Source organism: Podarcis muralis, chromosome 8, assembly GCF_964188315.1.
Source record: "Podarcis muralis chromosome 8, rPodMur119.hap1.1, whole genome shotgun sequence".
Classification (NCBI taxonomy): Eukaryota; Metazoa; Chordata; class Lepidosauria; order Squamata; family Lacertidae; genus Podarcis; species Podarcis muralis.
Genome location: NC_135662.1, coordinates 23,572,245 through 23,587,087, shown reverse-complemented (window position 1 = coordinate 23,587,087; position 14,843 = coordinate 23,572,245). Strand labels below are relative to the sequence as shown.

The following is a 14,843-nucleotide window of genomic DNA, read 5'->3' as shown; positions in this document are numbered from 1 at the left end:
AATTCTTCAAAATGTAGTGCAGTGTAAATATTTGCAATATATTAGAAATCAGAGCGGTTAATGATGAGTATTGAGCAGAAAACATTCTTCCCCAACTGAGAATTAACTGGTTCTCATGAGAGAACGCTACTAAGATGTTGCAATGGCCCTTGGATGCTTCAGATCTATAAGTTAGCCTAAGGAGAAATAAAACATCAAATTAATTTTGACTACCTAAAATAATATGCTAGAGTAACAATCCATTTACAGCACCCAGAAGACCTTTGTTACTTTTAGAAAGAACTGTAAACTCTTTCCAACACTTGAACAATAGGAAATGAATTCTTTGTCAGTAAAAGCCAGAGGACAAACTAAACATTTTAATGGCCACCGAGGATTGAAGTGGAAGTTCAGCCTGTAGACAGCTATACAAATCACTAACGAACCGTAATGAATATTGGGTGTAGGCATCAGGGTCCTGTCAGTTTTGACACTGTGTCCCAAGTAGCTTAAACACAACACTCAAGGAAAGGTGGAGACCTCATCAGGTCTCTAACATCTGGGATTTTATTTGTCATTTTGGCATACCCTACAAGCGCAAAAGAAAGAGTAAAAGGGGATTATCCTGACAATGAAATGAGTTACTGAATCTTGTGATAATGAAAAGCAGAACAATTCTAATTCCTTTCTATAGTCCCTGAGGTAGAGGTGCGTTTATAGTTCTGCAGAACTAAATGTAGGAGGGAAGAACAGATGGCCTAAAATCCATGAAATCAGACACCACCTAATCCCAGGACTGAGTACCACTATTAATCCTGGTCAGGTTCCCTACTGTTACTTTATAATAGAGTTCAGAGTTGCTACTGATGAACTGGCATGTCCTATCCCCCCCCCCCCAAATAAATACAAATTAACTGTAGCTTGCTGATTTTGGGAAAGAAAATGCTCAAAAGATATATGCCCATTAAAACTGTAGTTCCACCTGCCAGTTCACTTAGGAAAGTGCAAAGCAGGGATGACATTCAGATGGACTGATCTTAAACTATTTTGTTCCTTTCAAAACGTTTCCCCCCCTTACTGTTACATTCATAATGGATGTAATCGCATATCCTCTGAGAAAGGAACATTTTGTTTATTAAATTGATGTATGTGCTGTGCATGACATCGGTACGTTGGAGTCCTGGACCTGACACATTATATTTTACTATTATAAAACTACTATCAGAATACTGTTAGCTGTAAAGTTATACTTTGCTGGAACAGCTGGGATCTAGTAAATAGAAGATGGAAGGGAGACTCCCGAGATTAGGGACACAATCTTCCAGAAACCTTTTCTGCACATGCTTTAAGAGGGGCTTGCCCTACAGAAAAATGGAAAGTGTACTTAGGAGTATTGCTACTTTAAAATGTTCTGTCTGAACTGAATTTAACAGCCACTCCCATATTGTCATTTCCTTACTTCCCAGTTGGGTAGTAATAAACTACTATACCATTTTCAAGCATAAGGTTTAATTGTTTTGAACTGCATTCTTGTAGTCATTTATTTAGTAGATCATTCTATGCATAAAATAGTAGTTGACTGAAAGTGAAAAAGTGTCCAGAATTAGGGTAGTATTTGCTGTGAACCAAGTTGCTGAAACAATAAATAAATCAAAAATTATCAAATCACTGGCTATCTTGTGATTTCCAGGCTGTTTAGCATTCAGTATTGAACATGATGTACCTGCTTAGCCTTGCTTAAATGGAGATGAGCTCATTTCATAAAGATAACCATCTTTGACTTTGCTTCTGATTCATCACTGGCCTGAACTCCACTTGAACCTTGTTAGACACAAAACAAGCAGGACTCCTGGCCCAGGCTATAAAATATAATTAAGCCCTTTTGAAAAGATGCGTAAGAGAGCATTGCTGTCTGCCCCTCAATATATATCCCACTACCGCCAGCACAGCCAATAAAGTTAAATCAAGCACTGCCTGCAATGGATTAAAGTAATAGATGTTCCTGAATTCTTTGTGTTTGAAGTACTTGAAGAAAATACATGCTCAAGCTGCCAGAGCTGCTGTAATGCAGGAGGGACATACATTAATGATGAATTCAAGGATTTGGTCTGTTCAAGGTCATTAATTTCTGTTTACCATTGGTAACACATCTTGTGTTTTTACAGAGCCCACATGTGGCCATATACAATGCTGAAAAACTCTCTCGGTGAAGAATGGTTAATTGGTAATGCAGAAATATAGTACTCTTGGGGAGAATGAACCATCACAAGACTCTGTTTCACACTAATGAGAAATCCAGTAGTCTAATTCATTGTACTCGATCATTGGTAGCATTTTCACTTAACTTGATGTCTTCTGTTTCTTTGCTGATGGTGTTGGTCTGGTCATTCCATTTAGCACACAATTTCTGTTAACTGGTGTACCTGCTCAACAGCTCTGTGCTTTCATCTTTTAATATTCAAGTGTGTGAGTCTCTGCATAATCTTTTGAAACCCCATTGACCGTTTAAAATTGGACAGTGGGAGGATCCGAGAAAGAACACATCTATATGGGGACAGCGCTTCCCTTGAGCACTTGCAGTGACCAGAGACCCTTTCAGGGAGTAAATAACTGCATCAGAAGGTCGGCGGTTCGAATCCCCGCGACAATGTGAGCTCCCATTGCTCGGTCCCTGCTGCTGCCAACTTAGGAGTTTGAAAGCGGTAAGGGAAACTGTGTTTCCGTACGCTGCTCTGGTTCGTCAGAAGCGGCTTAGTCATGCTGGCCACATGACCTGGAAGCTGTACGCCTTCTCCCTCGGCCAATAAAGCGAGATGAGCGCCGCAACCCCAGAATCGGCCACAACTGGACCTAATGGTCAGGGGTCCCTTTACCTTTATCTTTATCCCTCATTAGTTTTAAGAGCATAAGCCCATTAGAGATGTCCTGCTGGATCAGGCCAATGTAGTCCAGCATCCTGTTCTTATAGTGGCCAACTATGGAAAGCCTGCAAGCAGGAATTGAACACAACAGCAATCTCCCCATGTGGTTCCCATTAACTGGGATTCACAGGCAGTGGCGGCTAGTATTGGCTGTGGAATAGGAATGAAGCAGGCTTACTTTTCGTCTTGCTTATGGACCAAAAACAAGCAGGATGTACCTTGAAGGCATTATAGATTTTGTGGAAGAGTTGCAAGAGAATGAAATGGAAAGGCGAAGGGTGCTCTAAGATTTCCTCCTCCTTACAGTATAACATACAAATATAATTATGTATGTATGTATGTATACTCAAATACCCTGGGGAAAATACAAAATACATGAACCACTGGAACTTTGCTGTTTGCAAATAGAAGACCCTTGCCCTTACTTATTTGCTCCTCTCAACTATCACTGTGCAACATGTTTTAGTATCTCATTTTCAACAAAGATAAATAAGTCAAATGGTGGAGGGCAGCCTTTGGTTTTATAGGATTTTAATAATTCAGTCTTGATGTAATTGTCATGCAAATCAGCTTCTGGATAGTATCCATCCACAGACTTGCGGATTTGTCAAGTGGTCCTAAATCATTTCCAGCTGTATAAAGAATACCTGGATATTCTTTGCTAACATATGTCATCCCAGACTAATCTTTATAATGACATACAGAAGCCTCGTTGTAAAGAAGCCCGATTGTCTCTTGCTCCATCAGCACGGTGGTACATCCGAGTGCTATTATAGATCAAAGCAGAGCCTGACAATGTAAGGCTGGCAGCATTTTGTAAACATCATCCAAACCAAGTGCTTCATTTTTATTAGTCTCCTGAAGGGCTATTTTTAAAAGTCGTGAAACTGCTTGCTCCTCGTGCTAAATTATTGCGCTCCCTGAAAAGTATGCGAGGGCACAGCGAGCGGCGATGCGAGCCGAGCGTGTTAACTTCTGGATATCACAACAGTCGTTTGCGAAGATACATTGATTCAGTGAGCTGCCATATCAGGTTGAGCTGAAATTGTTGCCATGATTTAATCTGTTTAAAGGCAAGAACAAATTCTACGGTCGGTTTTTGAGGGAGGCCGGAGGAAGCTGTGTAAAGTCCTTTGGGTGAGTGGGAAGGGGAATTTCACTTCATTTCATCTTTTCAAGCGGAGCTATTCAGTCATAGGAAAGTACCCTTATAAGTTCAGCTCATACTTTGTAATTCAACCAGGTGCTTAGAAATCCTAAAATAAGACTCTGGGCACACTGATATATGTTCCATTGGTGCTTCTGCGCTTCTTCCCTTTAGGATGCAAATTCCGTTTGTCCACACATGGCAACCTATTGAGATTTCTCTGAATGTGATGCTCCACTGAAAGAAGCTTTACTAAAGCCCATGCCTTATTTCACTCACCATTATTCTTGCTGTATGTTCATAGCTGTCTGTCTTCAGCTGTTTTTAAAGTACTTACTCCGTTAACCCTCTCATGATTGCACTTTGTGTGACTTCTGACTGAATATTCCCCCTTCATTAGGTGCGCTGTGATTTATATAGCAAGATTTATTTCACCTCAAAGACGGAACAGAACAGCTGAAGAAGAAAGTTATAATGTCCTTGAGGAAAATTCTGGCTCTTAGTAAGATTAAAATAAAAGAATACATTTCAAAATTGTCCTGCATCCCAGTGCAGTTCTTTTGCACAATGTAAATCATCATCGCTTGAAATTCATAGAGCCTTTTTCTTTTATAGATCATTTGGGCTTGAATGAAATTCATACCACTTGGAATGTCTCTTTATCACTATCCCACCTAATTGAAAATACAGTATATTCCAGCATTGATGCTGTTGTAGGCTTCTAGATATGCCCTTTGGTGAAAAGTATACAAGGCTTTTCTTGGATCAGGCTTTGTGGTATAATATTTTTACAGGGCCAAGCAAGCCAAGTGACAATTTAAGCCATGCCAAGGAAGCAGAATTTGTCCTGGGATCCCTTTCAGCATTAGAGGACAGTTTGGGAACATCACAAGGGATTGTGGGCACACCCATCTGGTCACACGTGTTGATGTTTAGGGCAGTGGAAAAATTTTGGAGTGGTTCTGTGGCTCAACTGTGATTTAAATAATAGGTAATAGGCCTCAGCTTTTATGGCCCACTCCCATAGTAGGTAGGACTTGGTTAACCAGGATCCCTGGATAGCCATAGCTGCATTGGGTGTAATCTTCAACACCTCCCTTTCCATGGAGGCGCAGATTGCAGCTATAACAAAGGCGGCATTTTTCCATCTCCGCCAAGCTAAGCAGTTGGCTCCTTACCTCTCTCGCCCTGACCTAGCCACTGTGATCCACGTGACGGTCACCTCCAGACTATTGGATTATTGTAACTCGCTCTACGTGGGGCTGCTCTTGAGACTGACCCAGAAACTCCAGTGGGTGCAGAATGCTGCAGCGAGACTCCTTACGAGGTCTTCGCTGCGAGATCACATTCACCCGGTGCTATACCAGCTGCACTGGCTCCCGGTGGAGTACAGGATCAGGTTTAAGGTACTGGTTTTAACCTTTAAAGCCCTATACGGCCTAGGACCCTCGTACCTCTCCTGGTATGCCCCACAGAGAAACTTATGGTCTTCAAATAAAAACATCTTGAAGGTCCCAGGCCACAGAGAAGTTAGGCTGGCCTCAACTAGAGCCAGGGCTTTTTCGGCTGTGGCTCCGATCTGGTGGAACACTCTCTCACAAGAGACTAGGTCCCTGCGGGACTTGACATCTTTCCGCAGGGCCTGCAAGACAGAGCTGTTCCACCAGGCCTTTGGCCAGGGCACAGCCTGACTCCCTCCCTTGGCAATCTTCGCAGAGCTCTGGCCCAATGGTTGCCAGTGGCTTGAATTAATTAATTTTATAATGAATGATTTTAGAATGTTGTTTATGCTGTACTTTTGTACTGTTTTATTGTTGTTAGCCGCCCTGAGCCCGGCTTCGGCTGGGGAGGGCGGGATATAAATAAAATTTATTATTATTATTATTATTACAAGCAGTGAAACTAACTTTGGAGATGTTAGCTCAGTGAAAGGGTGCTTGGGTTGCATTACATAATTCTGCATTGCAAAAAATAAACCTTTCAGAAGTAGATGTGGACCAAAAGGGGCTGAAGAGGAAGGTCCTTATCTCTGGAACATTTCATTGCTCTATCTTAGTAGCTTTTAGCTATTAGCTAAAGACACATGCAGGTAGCATCTTGATATTTAAGGGTTGCATGTTCATGGGCAACAGCCGAACGACCTGGTAACAATTTTGTTGCAATGAGTACTGCACATAGGGAAGGAAATAGGGGTAATTTCCCTCTCTCATTTCTCTTTCTTCAGATACCTCATTAGAGTCCTAATGAGATCTTAAAAGGGGAAATACTGAGGGAGGAAGCTTTATTAGAAGCAAGGAACAAAGGATATATGTATCCCTTTGTGACATGATTTTAAGAGGGCAATGGCATAGAAGAGCAGGGACGTGAGGGAGCATACCTCCAGTACTTTTTTCATTGCAGGAGTGATTATGTCACTTGCAGGAGCACTAGTTGCCAGTGCTGAAACTTGTGAGTTTCATTCATTTACCCGGCAAAAGCCTCTTCCGCGCTATTTTAAAAGACCTAAAGGTTTATTGGTTCTTTGCTTTTAGAAAGTAGCATTTTTAGTCCCTCTTTGGTGGTGCAGTCATGGAAGTTGTCACCATGAGCTCCTGCACTTCAAAATTTTCCACTGGCCCAGTGTGCGGAGAAATCCATTCAGGTGAGGGTGACTAGGCAGCAATGGGCTGGCATAATAGAATTCTCACCTCCTGCCTGCTTCCTTCCCTGAACATGCATAGTCAAGAGCCTGCTTCCAAATCTTTTTTATGACAGAGGACCTGAGTGAGTCAGGCATCTACTACGCCTGTGCACAGTTGTGTTTTAGCTGTGGGGATATAGGAAGGTAGCTTCCATTGCATTTCCTACTATTTTTATTTATATCAACCTCTCACACATTGGTGATGCTGTTTTCCCTACACAAGAATTGGCACTCACACCTGTACAGCAGAGGGATGATCGCACTGGCCAATGGTCGGTTAGAGTATAGGGCAACTTCTTGTGTTATGTGAACCTGTGGTCCACTCTGGGTCTCTTAACCGCGGTTTAAGAGAAGTCCCCTATTAGGATTGCACTGTCTCTGTGAGGAGTGTGAATCCGGTGCCTGTGTGGCTTTGCTTTGGCATGTGCGCCATTTTGTAATCCATGTACAGATGTTCTTTGACAGAGGCACCTGAGCAACACTTGGTTTTGGGCCTGAGATTTTTCCATTCTTGCTATCAAATTCAATAAAAGCTTTGTGCAAATATTCATTGCCAATAATAATAATAATAATAATGGCTTGTGCACATTATTGTTCTGTAACATAAACCTTATTCTTAAGGAGCAATAACTCAATACATTTATGAAATTATTCTTGGCATGATAGTTACATTTGGAAATTTACATTAAGGAAGCAGACCCATTTTTCCTAATTTCTAAAAAAGATTCATAAGCAAATCCCTCTGCTTCTTCCTCCCCCGGCACATATTTGACACAGGTGTGTCTACATTATACATGGGATAGAGTTTTGACTTACTAGAGTTCATTTTTTTAGCAGACATTTGAAAATCCCATTCTCTAAAACAGCTGTCTGTTTTAGGCCCTAGGTGTTTTCTTAATCTTTCATCTTTTATAAATATTAAATTACGTTAGAAAAATAAGCCTTAAGCGTTACAAATTAAGTATGCCGAAATTTAATATTCACAACGATAATTCAAAATATGAATAGCAAAGTTGGTAGTGGAGGGGAAGACTCCCTGATCCTTAAGTCCAGTGTTACACAATTTAATCTCCTAAAGTGTGGATGGATGGATGGGTGGGTGGGAAATAGGTGCAGGACTTCAAACTACAATAGACGTATATGGAATTATAGGCAATCTTTTGCTCAGATAAAATAATTTTGGGACATTATATCTAGCAGTGTAATCACTTCAAGATGTTATAAACATTAACTGCAAATAGTTATGTTACTTTTTTACATATAGCAATTTATTTTGATAGAAATAGCAAAAGTGGCAAAATATATTCAGTGAAGAGAAGGTAGAGAATAATCTATTAGCTTATGTAAATTGTATGCAACTGTGCGTTCTCTTTCATTTTCTTTCTTTCTTTCTTTCTTTCTTTCTTTCTTTCTTTCTTTCTTTCTTTCTTTCTTTCTTTCTTTCTTTCTTTCTTGGCAATGTGAAAGTGCCTGGGTAATGAAAGCATCCGTTTTCTGCTTTAAACTAGTTAATGTTGATGGCTATGTAGAAATTGAGAGGAACTCTGGTTAAGAATTTGAAGATATGGTTTGTTGAAAGAAGCCAGGATCATGCTACTGTTTGTGATCCTGGTTGTTACTGAAGTTAGTTAAACACATGGTTTAAATGAAGCTGAGTTTGCTCCAGTTTGTTTTAAAACTGGAAGTTGCTGCACTGGAGGCAGAGAGCAAGGAGCATTTGTGCCTTCTTCTTACCTTCTTGCTTGTTCACGTTTCTGGAACAGGAATAAGAACTTGAATTCATATTATTGTTCTAAGGTACTTTAATCACCGAGTAATAATTTACAGAACAATCCACATCGCAGCTGCTGCCCAGCAATGTGTGATGAAGCAGCAGAGCCGCCATCACATCTGTAGCCCAGAAAGAAGATATGGGGCAGGCAGATTGCTGTGACAGCCTAGTTTGGGCCCAGTGCCATCAAATGACAGCCGTGGGGTTGGCTTGGGATCCAGTGGGATCCAAGAACAAAGCTTTGTACAGCTTGTGGTTTGTCTAGAGTGAAACAAATGGCAAGCCTGGCTTCAGATATAAGATAAAGTCAAACCATGGCTTTGCTCCGGGTAGTTGCAGCAACAGTAGAGCAGGGGAGAAGCTAAGTGGCTGAGAATTTACTCTGAGTACCCAGACTCTCCTGCTCTCATGTTTAACCATGGTTTTGGCTAAGTGTTGTTACATGTGAACTGGCCTCTGTCTTTCAAACTGTAGCGTTATGCATTGTATTAACAATTTGGCAGACAAAATCACATTTCTAAAGCTCCCTCTCAGCTGGAAAGGCTGAATCCTTAGCTCTTTCTAGTCACAGTTCAAGGACATACAGTAGATGACTTGAGTATGTAAGTGCCTGAAAAACCTTTCAAGATAAGTGAAGTGGTTTTGCCGCAGAACCGTTTACATTTGATGGCTAGTTTTTTCTCCAGTCAAGTAATATTTTCATAAATATTACACTTGGGTTTTTAAATATACAGAATGAGAAGTTCTCTTTGTAAGTTGCCTTGTGTTTTCATATAATATGAATTAGTTGCTCATGGAATAAAACAAATGGTAAAAATTACTGTTTTATGCACAGCTATGGATGGACCTACAGTGGTACCTCGGTTTATGAACTTAATCCATTCCAGAATCTGTTCTTAAACTGACACTGTTCTTAAACCGAGGCACTCTTCCCCTAATGAGGCCTCCCACTGCCGGTGCCCTTCCACTGTTCAGATTCCATTCTTAGACCAAGGTAAAGTTCTCAAACCAGGACACTACTTCCGGTTTTGTGGAGTTTGTAAACCAAATCGTTCGTAAACAGGACTGTTCTTAAACCAAGGTACCACTGTATATTGACCTTTCTTTCTATGAAGGAAAATGATACCAATGTATTTAAGAAATGGGTTTGTACACACAACGAACTATAATGATATTTTTTTTTTGTCCATTTGAACATTAGGAATAATTAATGGATCGTCATTTATGCTTGACATCAGCGATGTCCTAATTAAGACAAGTGTCCAAGAAAAAAGCAGAACTCTGGTTGGACCTGTTTGCTGCTCTGTCGCTGTAGAAGCCAAATGGTGTAAACACAGTGGTAATCCTGGTCCAGAGCTGTCAGTTCCAAAAGTCTATGTTGATGTGAGAGGTGGACTGATGCAGGTTTGTATATGGATCATGTGGAGTAATTCTTATTTGTTTAACTATGAGCAGTGTTAAGTTGAGGAGCATGAAGAACCCACCCCCCTACCAGATTACAAAACATTTTAAACCATGTGTATCCCCCCTCTGTGTGTGTGTGTGTGTGTGTGTGTGTGTGTGTGTGTGTGTGTGTGAAAACTGACATTCAGCTTTGAATGCCCCTTAGGAAGTATCCAATTGCTAGCAAAACCCTCTTCAGCACTCTGTGCTATGCAAGCATGATCCTGGTTTGCAGCTCTGATAAGTAAACACCAGTCATAGCAATATTGGAAACATTCACAGGAATAACTTCGTAGTGTTGATTGTGACAGGTTTTTAATATTCATTTTACAAAACCTCCCCTAACTTGAAAAGAATCCAACATTTAGTGACTAAACATGGCAGATGTTCCAGAGCCTAGTTGCTGCCTGTCTGTTGTTAAAAAGTGCCAACCACCAGAAGCAGACGTTCCATTGATCTTAAGAGCCTCCTGGTATCTGGCATTTGATAGAACCACAGGTCAGTCTCCAGAGAAAAGGGGCAGGAGTTGCAGAGGGGCAGAGGCTGGGTGTTGGTAAATACATCAACCCACAGAAGCGGCCCTTTGAGGGAGATTACATGACCTATTTGCTCAAACACTTTCTGCAACCTGTAGCTACCTTAGGTATTTTGGGAGAGAGGAGGAGGAACACGAAGACTATCAGTTGCTAGACAGCAGCCTAGTTTCTACCACATGCTCAAGCAAACCTTGGCTTAGCAGGACTGTGCAAGTATGCTGCCTCCTGCCTTGCTCTTCGCTGGTCCTTTCAACTGCTGCCAAGTTGGGACTTGTGCTTATGCTCTCAACGCCACTAACCACAAGATGCAGCCAAGTGAAGAGAGAGTTTTGCCACGAGCCTCAGTTTGAATGTCACTGCTGTGGGGAGAAAAGCATGGGGTAGAATTGGTGTAATGTGGCAGCTAAGACGCTGAGCCTGGAAATCTCCTGTTCAATTCTTACCTCAGCCATGTATTCTTAAGGGGACCTCACTCTCTGCTCCCCATTCCTTTGCTATATTGGGGGTAAAGGTGACTTCCTTTGCAAGATTGTTGGTGTGTGGGTTGTTTGTTTCTTTATATAGTGTCATCTGTTGTAGATGGTGCTTTACAAAGAATGAGAAAGCAAATCCACGTGCCAATGAGTTTACAGTCTAAAAATAGACATGAGAAATAAACAGACCCCTGTTGACCTCCAATAGCTGATTTTTCAGAGGCCTGCTCCCTGTGAACCTGGAGGCAGCATATAGTCATCATGGCATATAGCCATGGGATGCAGAGTAAAAGAGAAGTATACACGGTACAACTGATGTAAGGATTACAGAAAGAATTTACGTGATGATCTTTGAACACTAGAAAAGTGCCTTCTGTCCTCTTGCTCCTCATCTTTAGAGTCCCTTGAAGCAAATTGCAGGTGCTAATTTTAGCAACTGTATATGACCTTGATAAATTGGGCATGTTCTCTGTCTCATATGGAAGCCACGTTTACAGCAGGTTTTCTTATTACACCACCCTAATTCCCACAGGCATCTGGGCGGCCACTGTCAGAACAGGATGCTGGTCCAGAAAGACCTTTGGCCTGATCCAGCAGGCTCTTCTTAAATTCTTAATCTTATTCCTTTCAATTTCCTTTTCTTACCCACCATTTCTAAAAAGTGGCCAATGACAGCAACCATACCCCTAGGCCAGACCCCACTATCCTCCTGTAGATTTACCTGTGCAATCTAAGCCACATACTGTCATGTACAGAGCAGGGGTGCCTACTTGAATAATATATTTCACAAAACAGCAGAGATATTACTACTATGGTGCAAGTTTTCCTGAATTCCCCAACATCCCGTCTTCTTCCTTTTTTGTACATAGCAGAGGATCAGCTTGCCCCTACTCACCTTCCCCAAACATATACCATAAGGAAGATCCCAGTGTCTTCTCTGTATCTGTATTCCATTAAGTTGATTGACAAAAGGCTATGCCTATTTTATTTTTCTTCTTCTCTGGGGGGTTCTCTGATTAATTTTAAAGGGTATTACATCCCATCATAGACCTCTGTCTCTTTCTACTTGACCTCTGCTTTGTGCAGAGGAGCAAAGCCAAGAATCCTGTCTTTTCTGCTTGCTACTACTGGAGGGTATAAGTTTTATTTTTCTTTGATTTAAGGAAGTTCACTGTGAGCTGTCATAAGAAACCCTGCTGCTAGTTCCTTGCACTCAAAATCTTTGCCACTATAAATAGCTTCTGCTTTTTTGAATATTTCAGGGCCAGGGTCTAAACTTCTAAACCCTTCAAGATGCTCGAGCCTGTTTATCTGATAAGTCTGGAGAATTCCTAGAATAAACTTGCTAGCAATTAAGCTGGCTTCATGAATGGCTGAACACAAAGTGCTTAAATGTTGCTAAATTTAGCTTTCTTTTTATAAGGTTTTCTGGGGACAAGAGCATTTGAACTGCTTACTTCTTCTGCATGAACTTCTGCAAAGTTACCTTGTCCAAGAAGGCAAGATGCACGGGCAGAGCACCGATCAAGCACATTTGGTGCAGAGTCCTACAGACAGGAGCCAGAGTTCTAAAACAGAGCATACGTCAGACGATCTGCGAACAGGCCTGTTTCAATACATACAAGATACAGGTACAAATAGCATTTTGAAAATGCACATCAATAACAAAATAATTTCAGAAGTAGGCTATTAAGGATCACTTTCCTTTAACAGCATTTTTTTGGTAATTAAAGAAGCATCTGGTAGAAAACTACCTTTTGATTTCTTTCCATTTTACTATGACCTTTTAAAACTCAGGGAAACTGCTTTTTTATTTTCCCCCTGTTTGATCCTAAGAGATTTGTTTTTAACTGTTTTGGTCTCGTAAACCAGCATGCTCCCTTTTTAGAAATTATATAACCAATTACGGCTTTCCCCCTCCTAATTTGATAGATGCACAGAAACTACCCAGTGCCTATGAAGTTGTGTTTTACAATGAAACAGAGGATAACCCAGGAATGATGTTATGGAGATACCCAGAACCCAGAGTGCTCACGCTTGTGAGAATCACTCCTGTTCCCTTTAACACCACTGAAGATCCTGATATCAGTACTGCAGACCTGGGAGATGTTCTTCAGGTGGGTAGGGTTTTTGTTATTTTGGAAAGTATATTTTCACAGTGCTGGTGGGAGGTCATTTATTATATATATTTTAACACATCTCTGGTTTATAAGGGTACAAGGGACTTAGGATGAGTGAAACTGTTGATTCTCGATTGCTTAAAGTTTGCTTTAAGCTTTTGATTTGAATAGACTAGAGAAAATAATAAGAAAAACTCTAGCTCTCTACAGACATAATGTTACAGGGATCACATACTTCCCACCCCATGGCCTGGACCAGATTTGTTATTCAACCTGCTTACAATTAACCTAGAGACAATCCTAAACACCTGTTCAGAATCCTGGATTAAAGCCTGAGTTCCAAAGAGGTGCTTGCTAACAAATATTAGTGTATTTATTTCATCTGTTCGTACATATGAAATATTTCCATGGAGTTTGGGGGTCCACATAGATCCACCGTTGTCACTCTGTTTAGGGTCTTTTGAGGCCACCAGCCTATCTAGACAGGAAAAACCTGGCTGCAGTAATCTATGCTCTGGAAACCTCATGAATGGGTTAGTGCAAGACTGTTTGGAAACTGCAGCTAGTGCAGAATGCAGCTGCTGATTGTTGCAGACTTGAAGCAGGCTAATCATATAACATCAATTCTGCCACAGCTTCACAGGGTACTTGTATGTTTCCAAACCAAGTCAAAGCCCTAAGCTTTGGAAACCAATTCAAAGCCGTAATATATTGGAGCCCAGTATCTTTTGGAGCCTCTCACCTCATGAGTCTACTTGGACCTTTTGGTCTTTCTCTGAGGCCCACCTCCAAATGCCCCCTCTGAGGAAGAGTCACTGGATGACAAGGGCTTTTTCAGTTGTGGAAAGCTCTTCGCAGTGAGGTTCACTTAGCACTATCATTAACATCCTTTCGGCATCAGGTAGAAATATATCTCTTCTCCCAGGCATTTGATGGATTACTATGTCTTTGCTGCTGTTTTATTGAGTCTGTTCTGTGAGTTGGCATCTGTCTGTCTTCAGAGACAATGGAGTGCGCCTCTGGGGGTGTGGTCAAACTGCTGTGTTAGCAGCACTGAAGTTACCTCTCCAGGGCAAGCCTGGGCCGTGTGTATAGCGGTCTTGGGCTGCCCAGACAACAAAGTTCTTGTATGGCTTTTATTGTAGAGTATTGTTTTTTTCTTTTATGTTATGCTTTATTCTCTTACAATTTTGTAGGTCACTTAGAGACTCATTGTAAGTCACTTAGAGCATCAAACAACTAATAAATTGAAATAGTAATCACAATAGTAGCCTTTCCTGAGAGGTCCAGGGTTGTCCCCATTTCAGCAAGGACAAAGAAGCCCATGCTCCTCCAGTATTAGGTGGGCTATCTTAGCAAGAAGCAAGGAACTGCTATGGAAAATATCAGTTTTTATTTGTTCTCACACAGGCAACTCCATGTATGACATGGCTGGACCCAGATTTGGGGGGGGGGGGTCTGTTCAGAATGTTGCAAATGAAATATAAAAACCAGTAACCATTTTTAAATTGATTTAGCTTGTTGTCCAATGTAGGTTTAACATTAAAGTTGCAAGCTTAGGCTGCAACTTAGTCACATGACATGTAAATTGCTTTTGTTGGTCCCAAGTAAGTTCTCTCCAGCTAGACTATCTTTGAGTTTTTATATTTGAAGTGGCATGAACTTTTTCTCCCTTTATTTGGGACTGTTCATTTAACAAATGTCAGGAACGCTTTGATTTAGCCAGATTTCATCAATTCGAAAAAGTGTCTGTTAGGAATAAGAAGAAAAAAG

The 14,843-nt window shown here is 41.1% G+C and overlaps 1 protein-coding gene across 5 annotated transcripts in view; it reads left to right on the top strand.

Moving 5' to 3' along the window:
- Positions 1–14,843, top strand: part of VPS13B (vacuolar protein sorting 13 homolog B) — a 357,629-nt gene that overhangs the window by 267,035 nt on the left and 75,751 nt on the right. For all 5 annotated transcript variants that reach the window (XM_077932818.1, XM_077932820.1, XM_077932817.1 and 2 more), the window contains 3 exons: positions 9,700–9,902; positions 12,374–12,581; positions 12,883–13,067. In XM_077932818.1, coding sequence (XP_077788944.1) covers positions 9,700–9,902; positions 12,374–12,581; positions 12,883–13,067 — 596 coding nt within the window. The remainder of the gene's footprint in view (positions 1–9,699; positions 9,903–12,373; positions 12,582–12,882; positions 13,068–14,843) is intronic.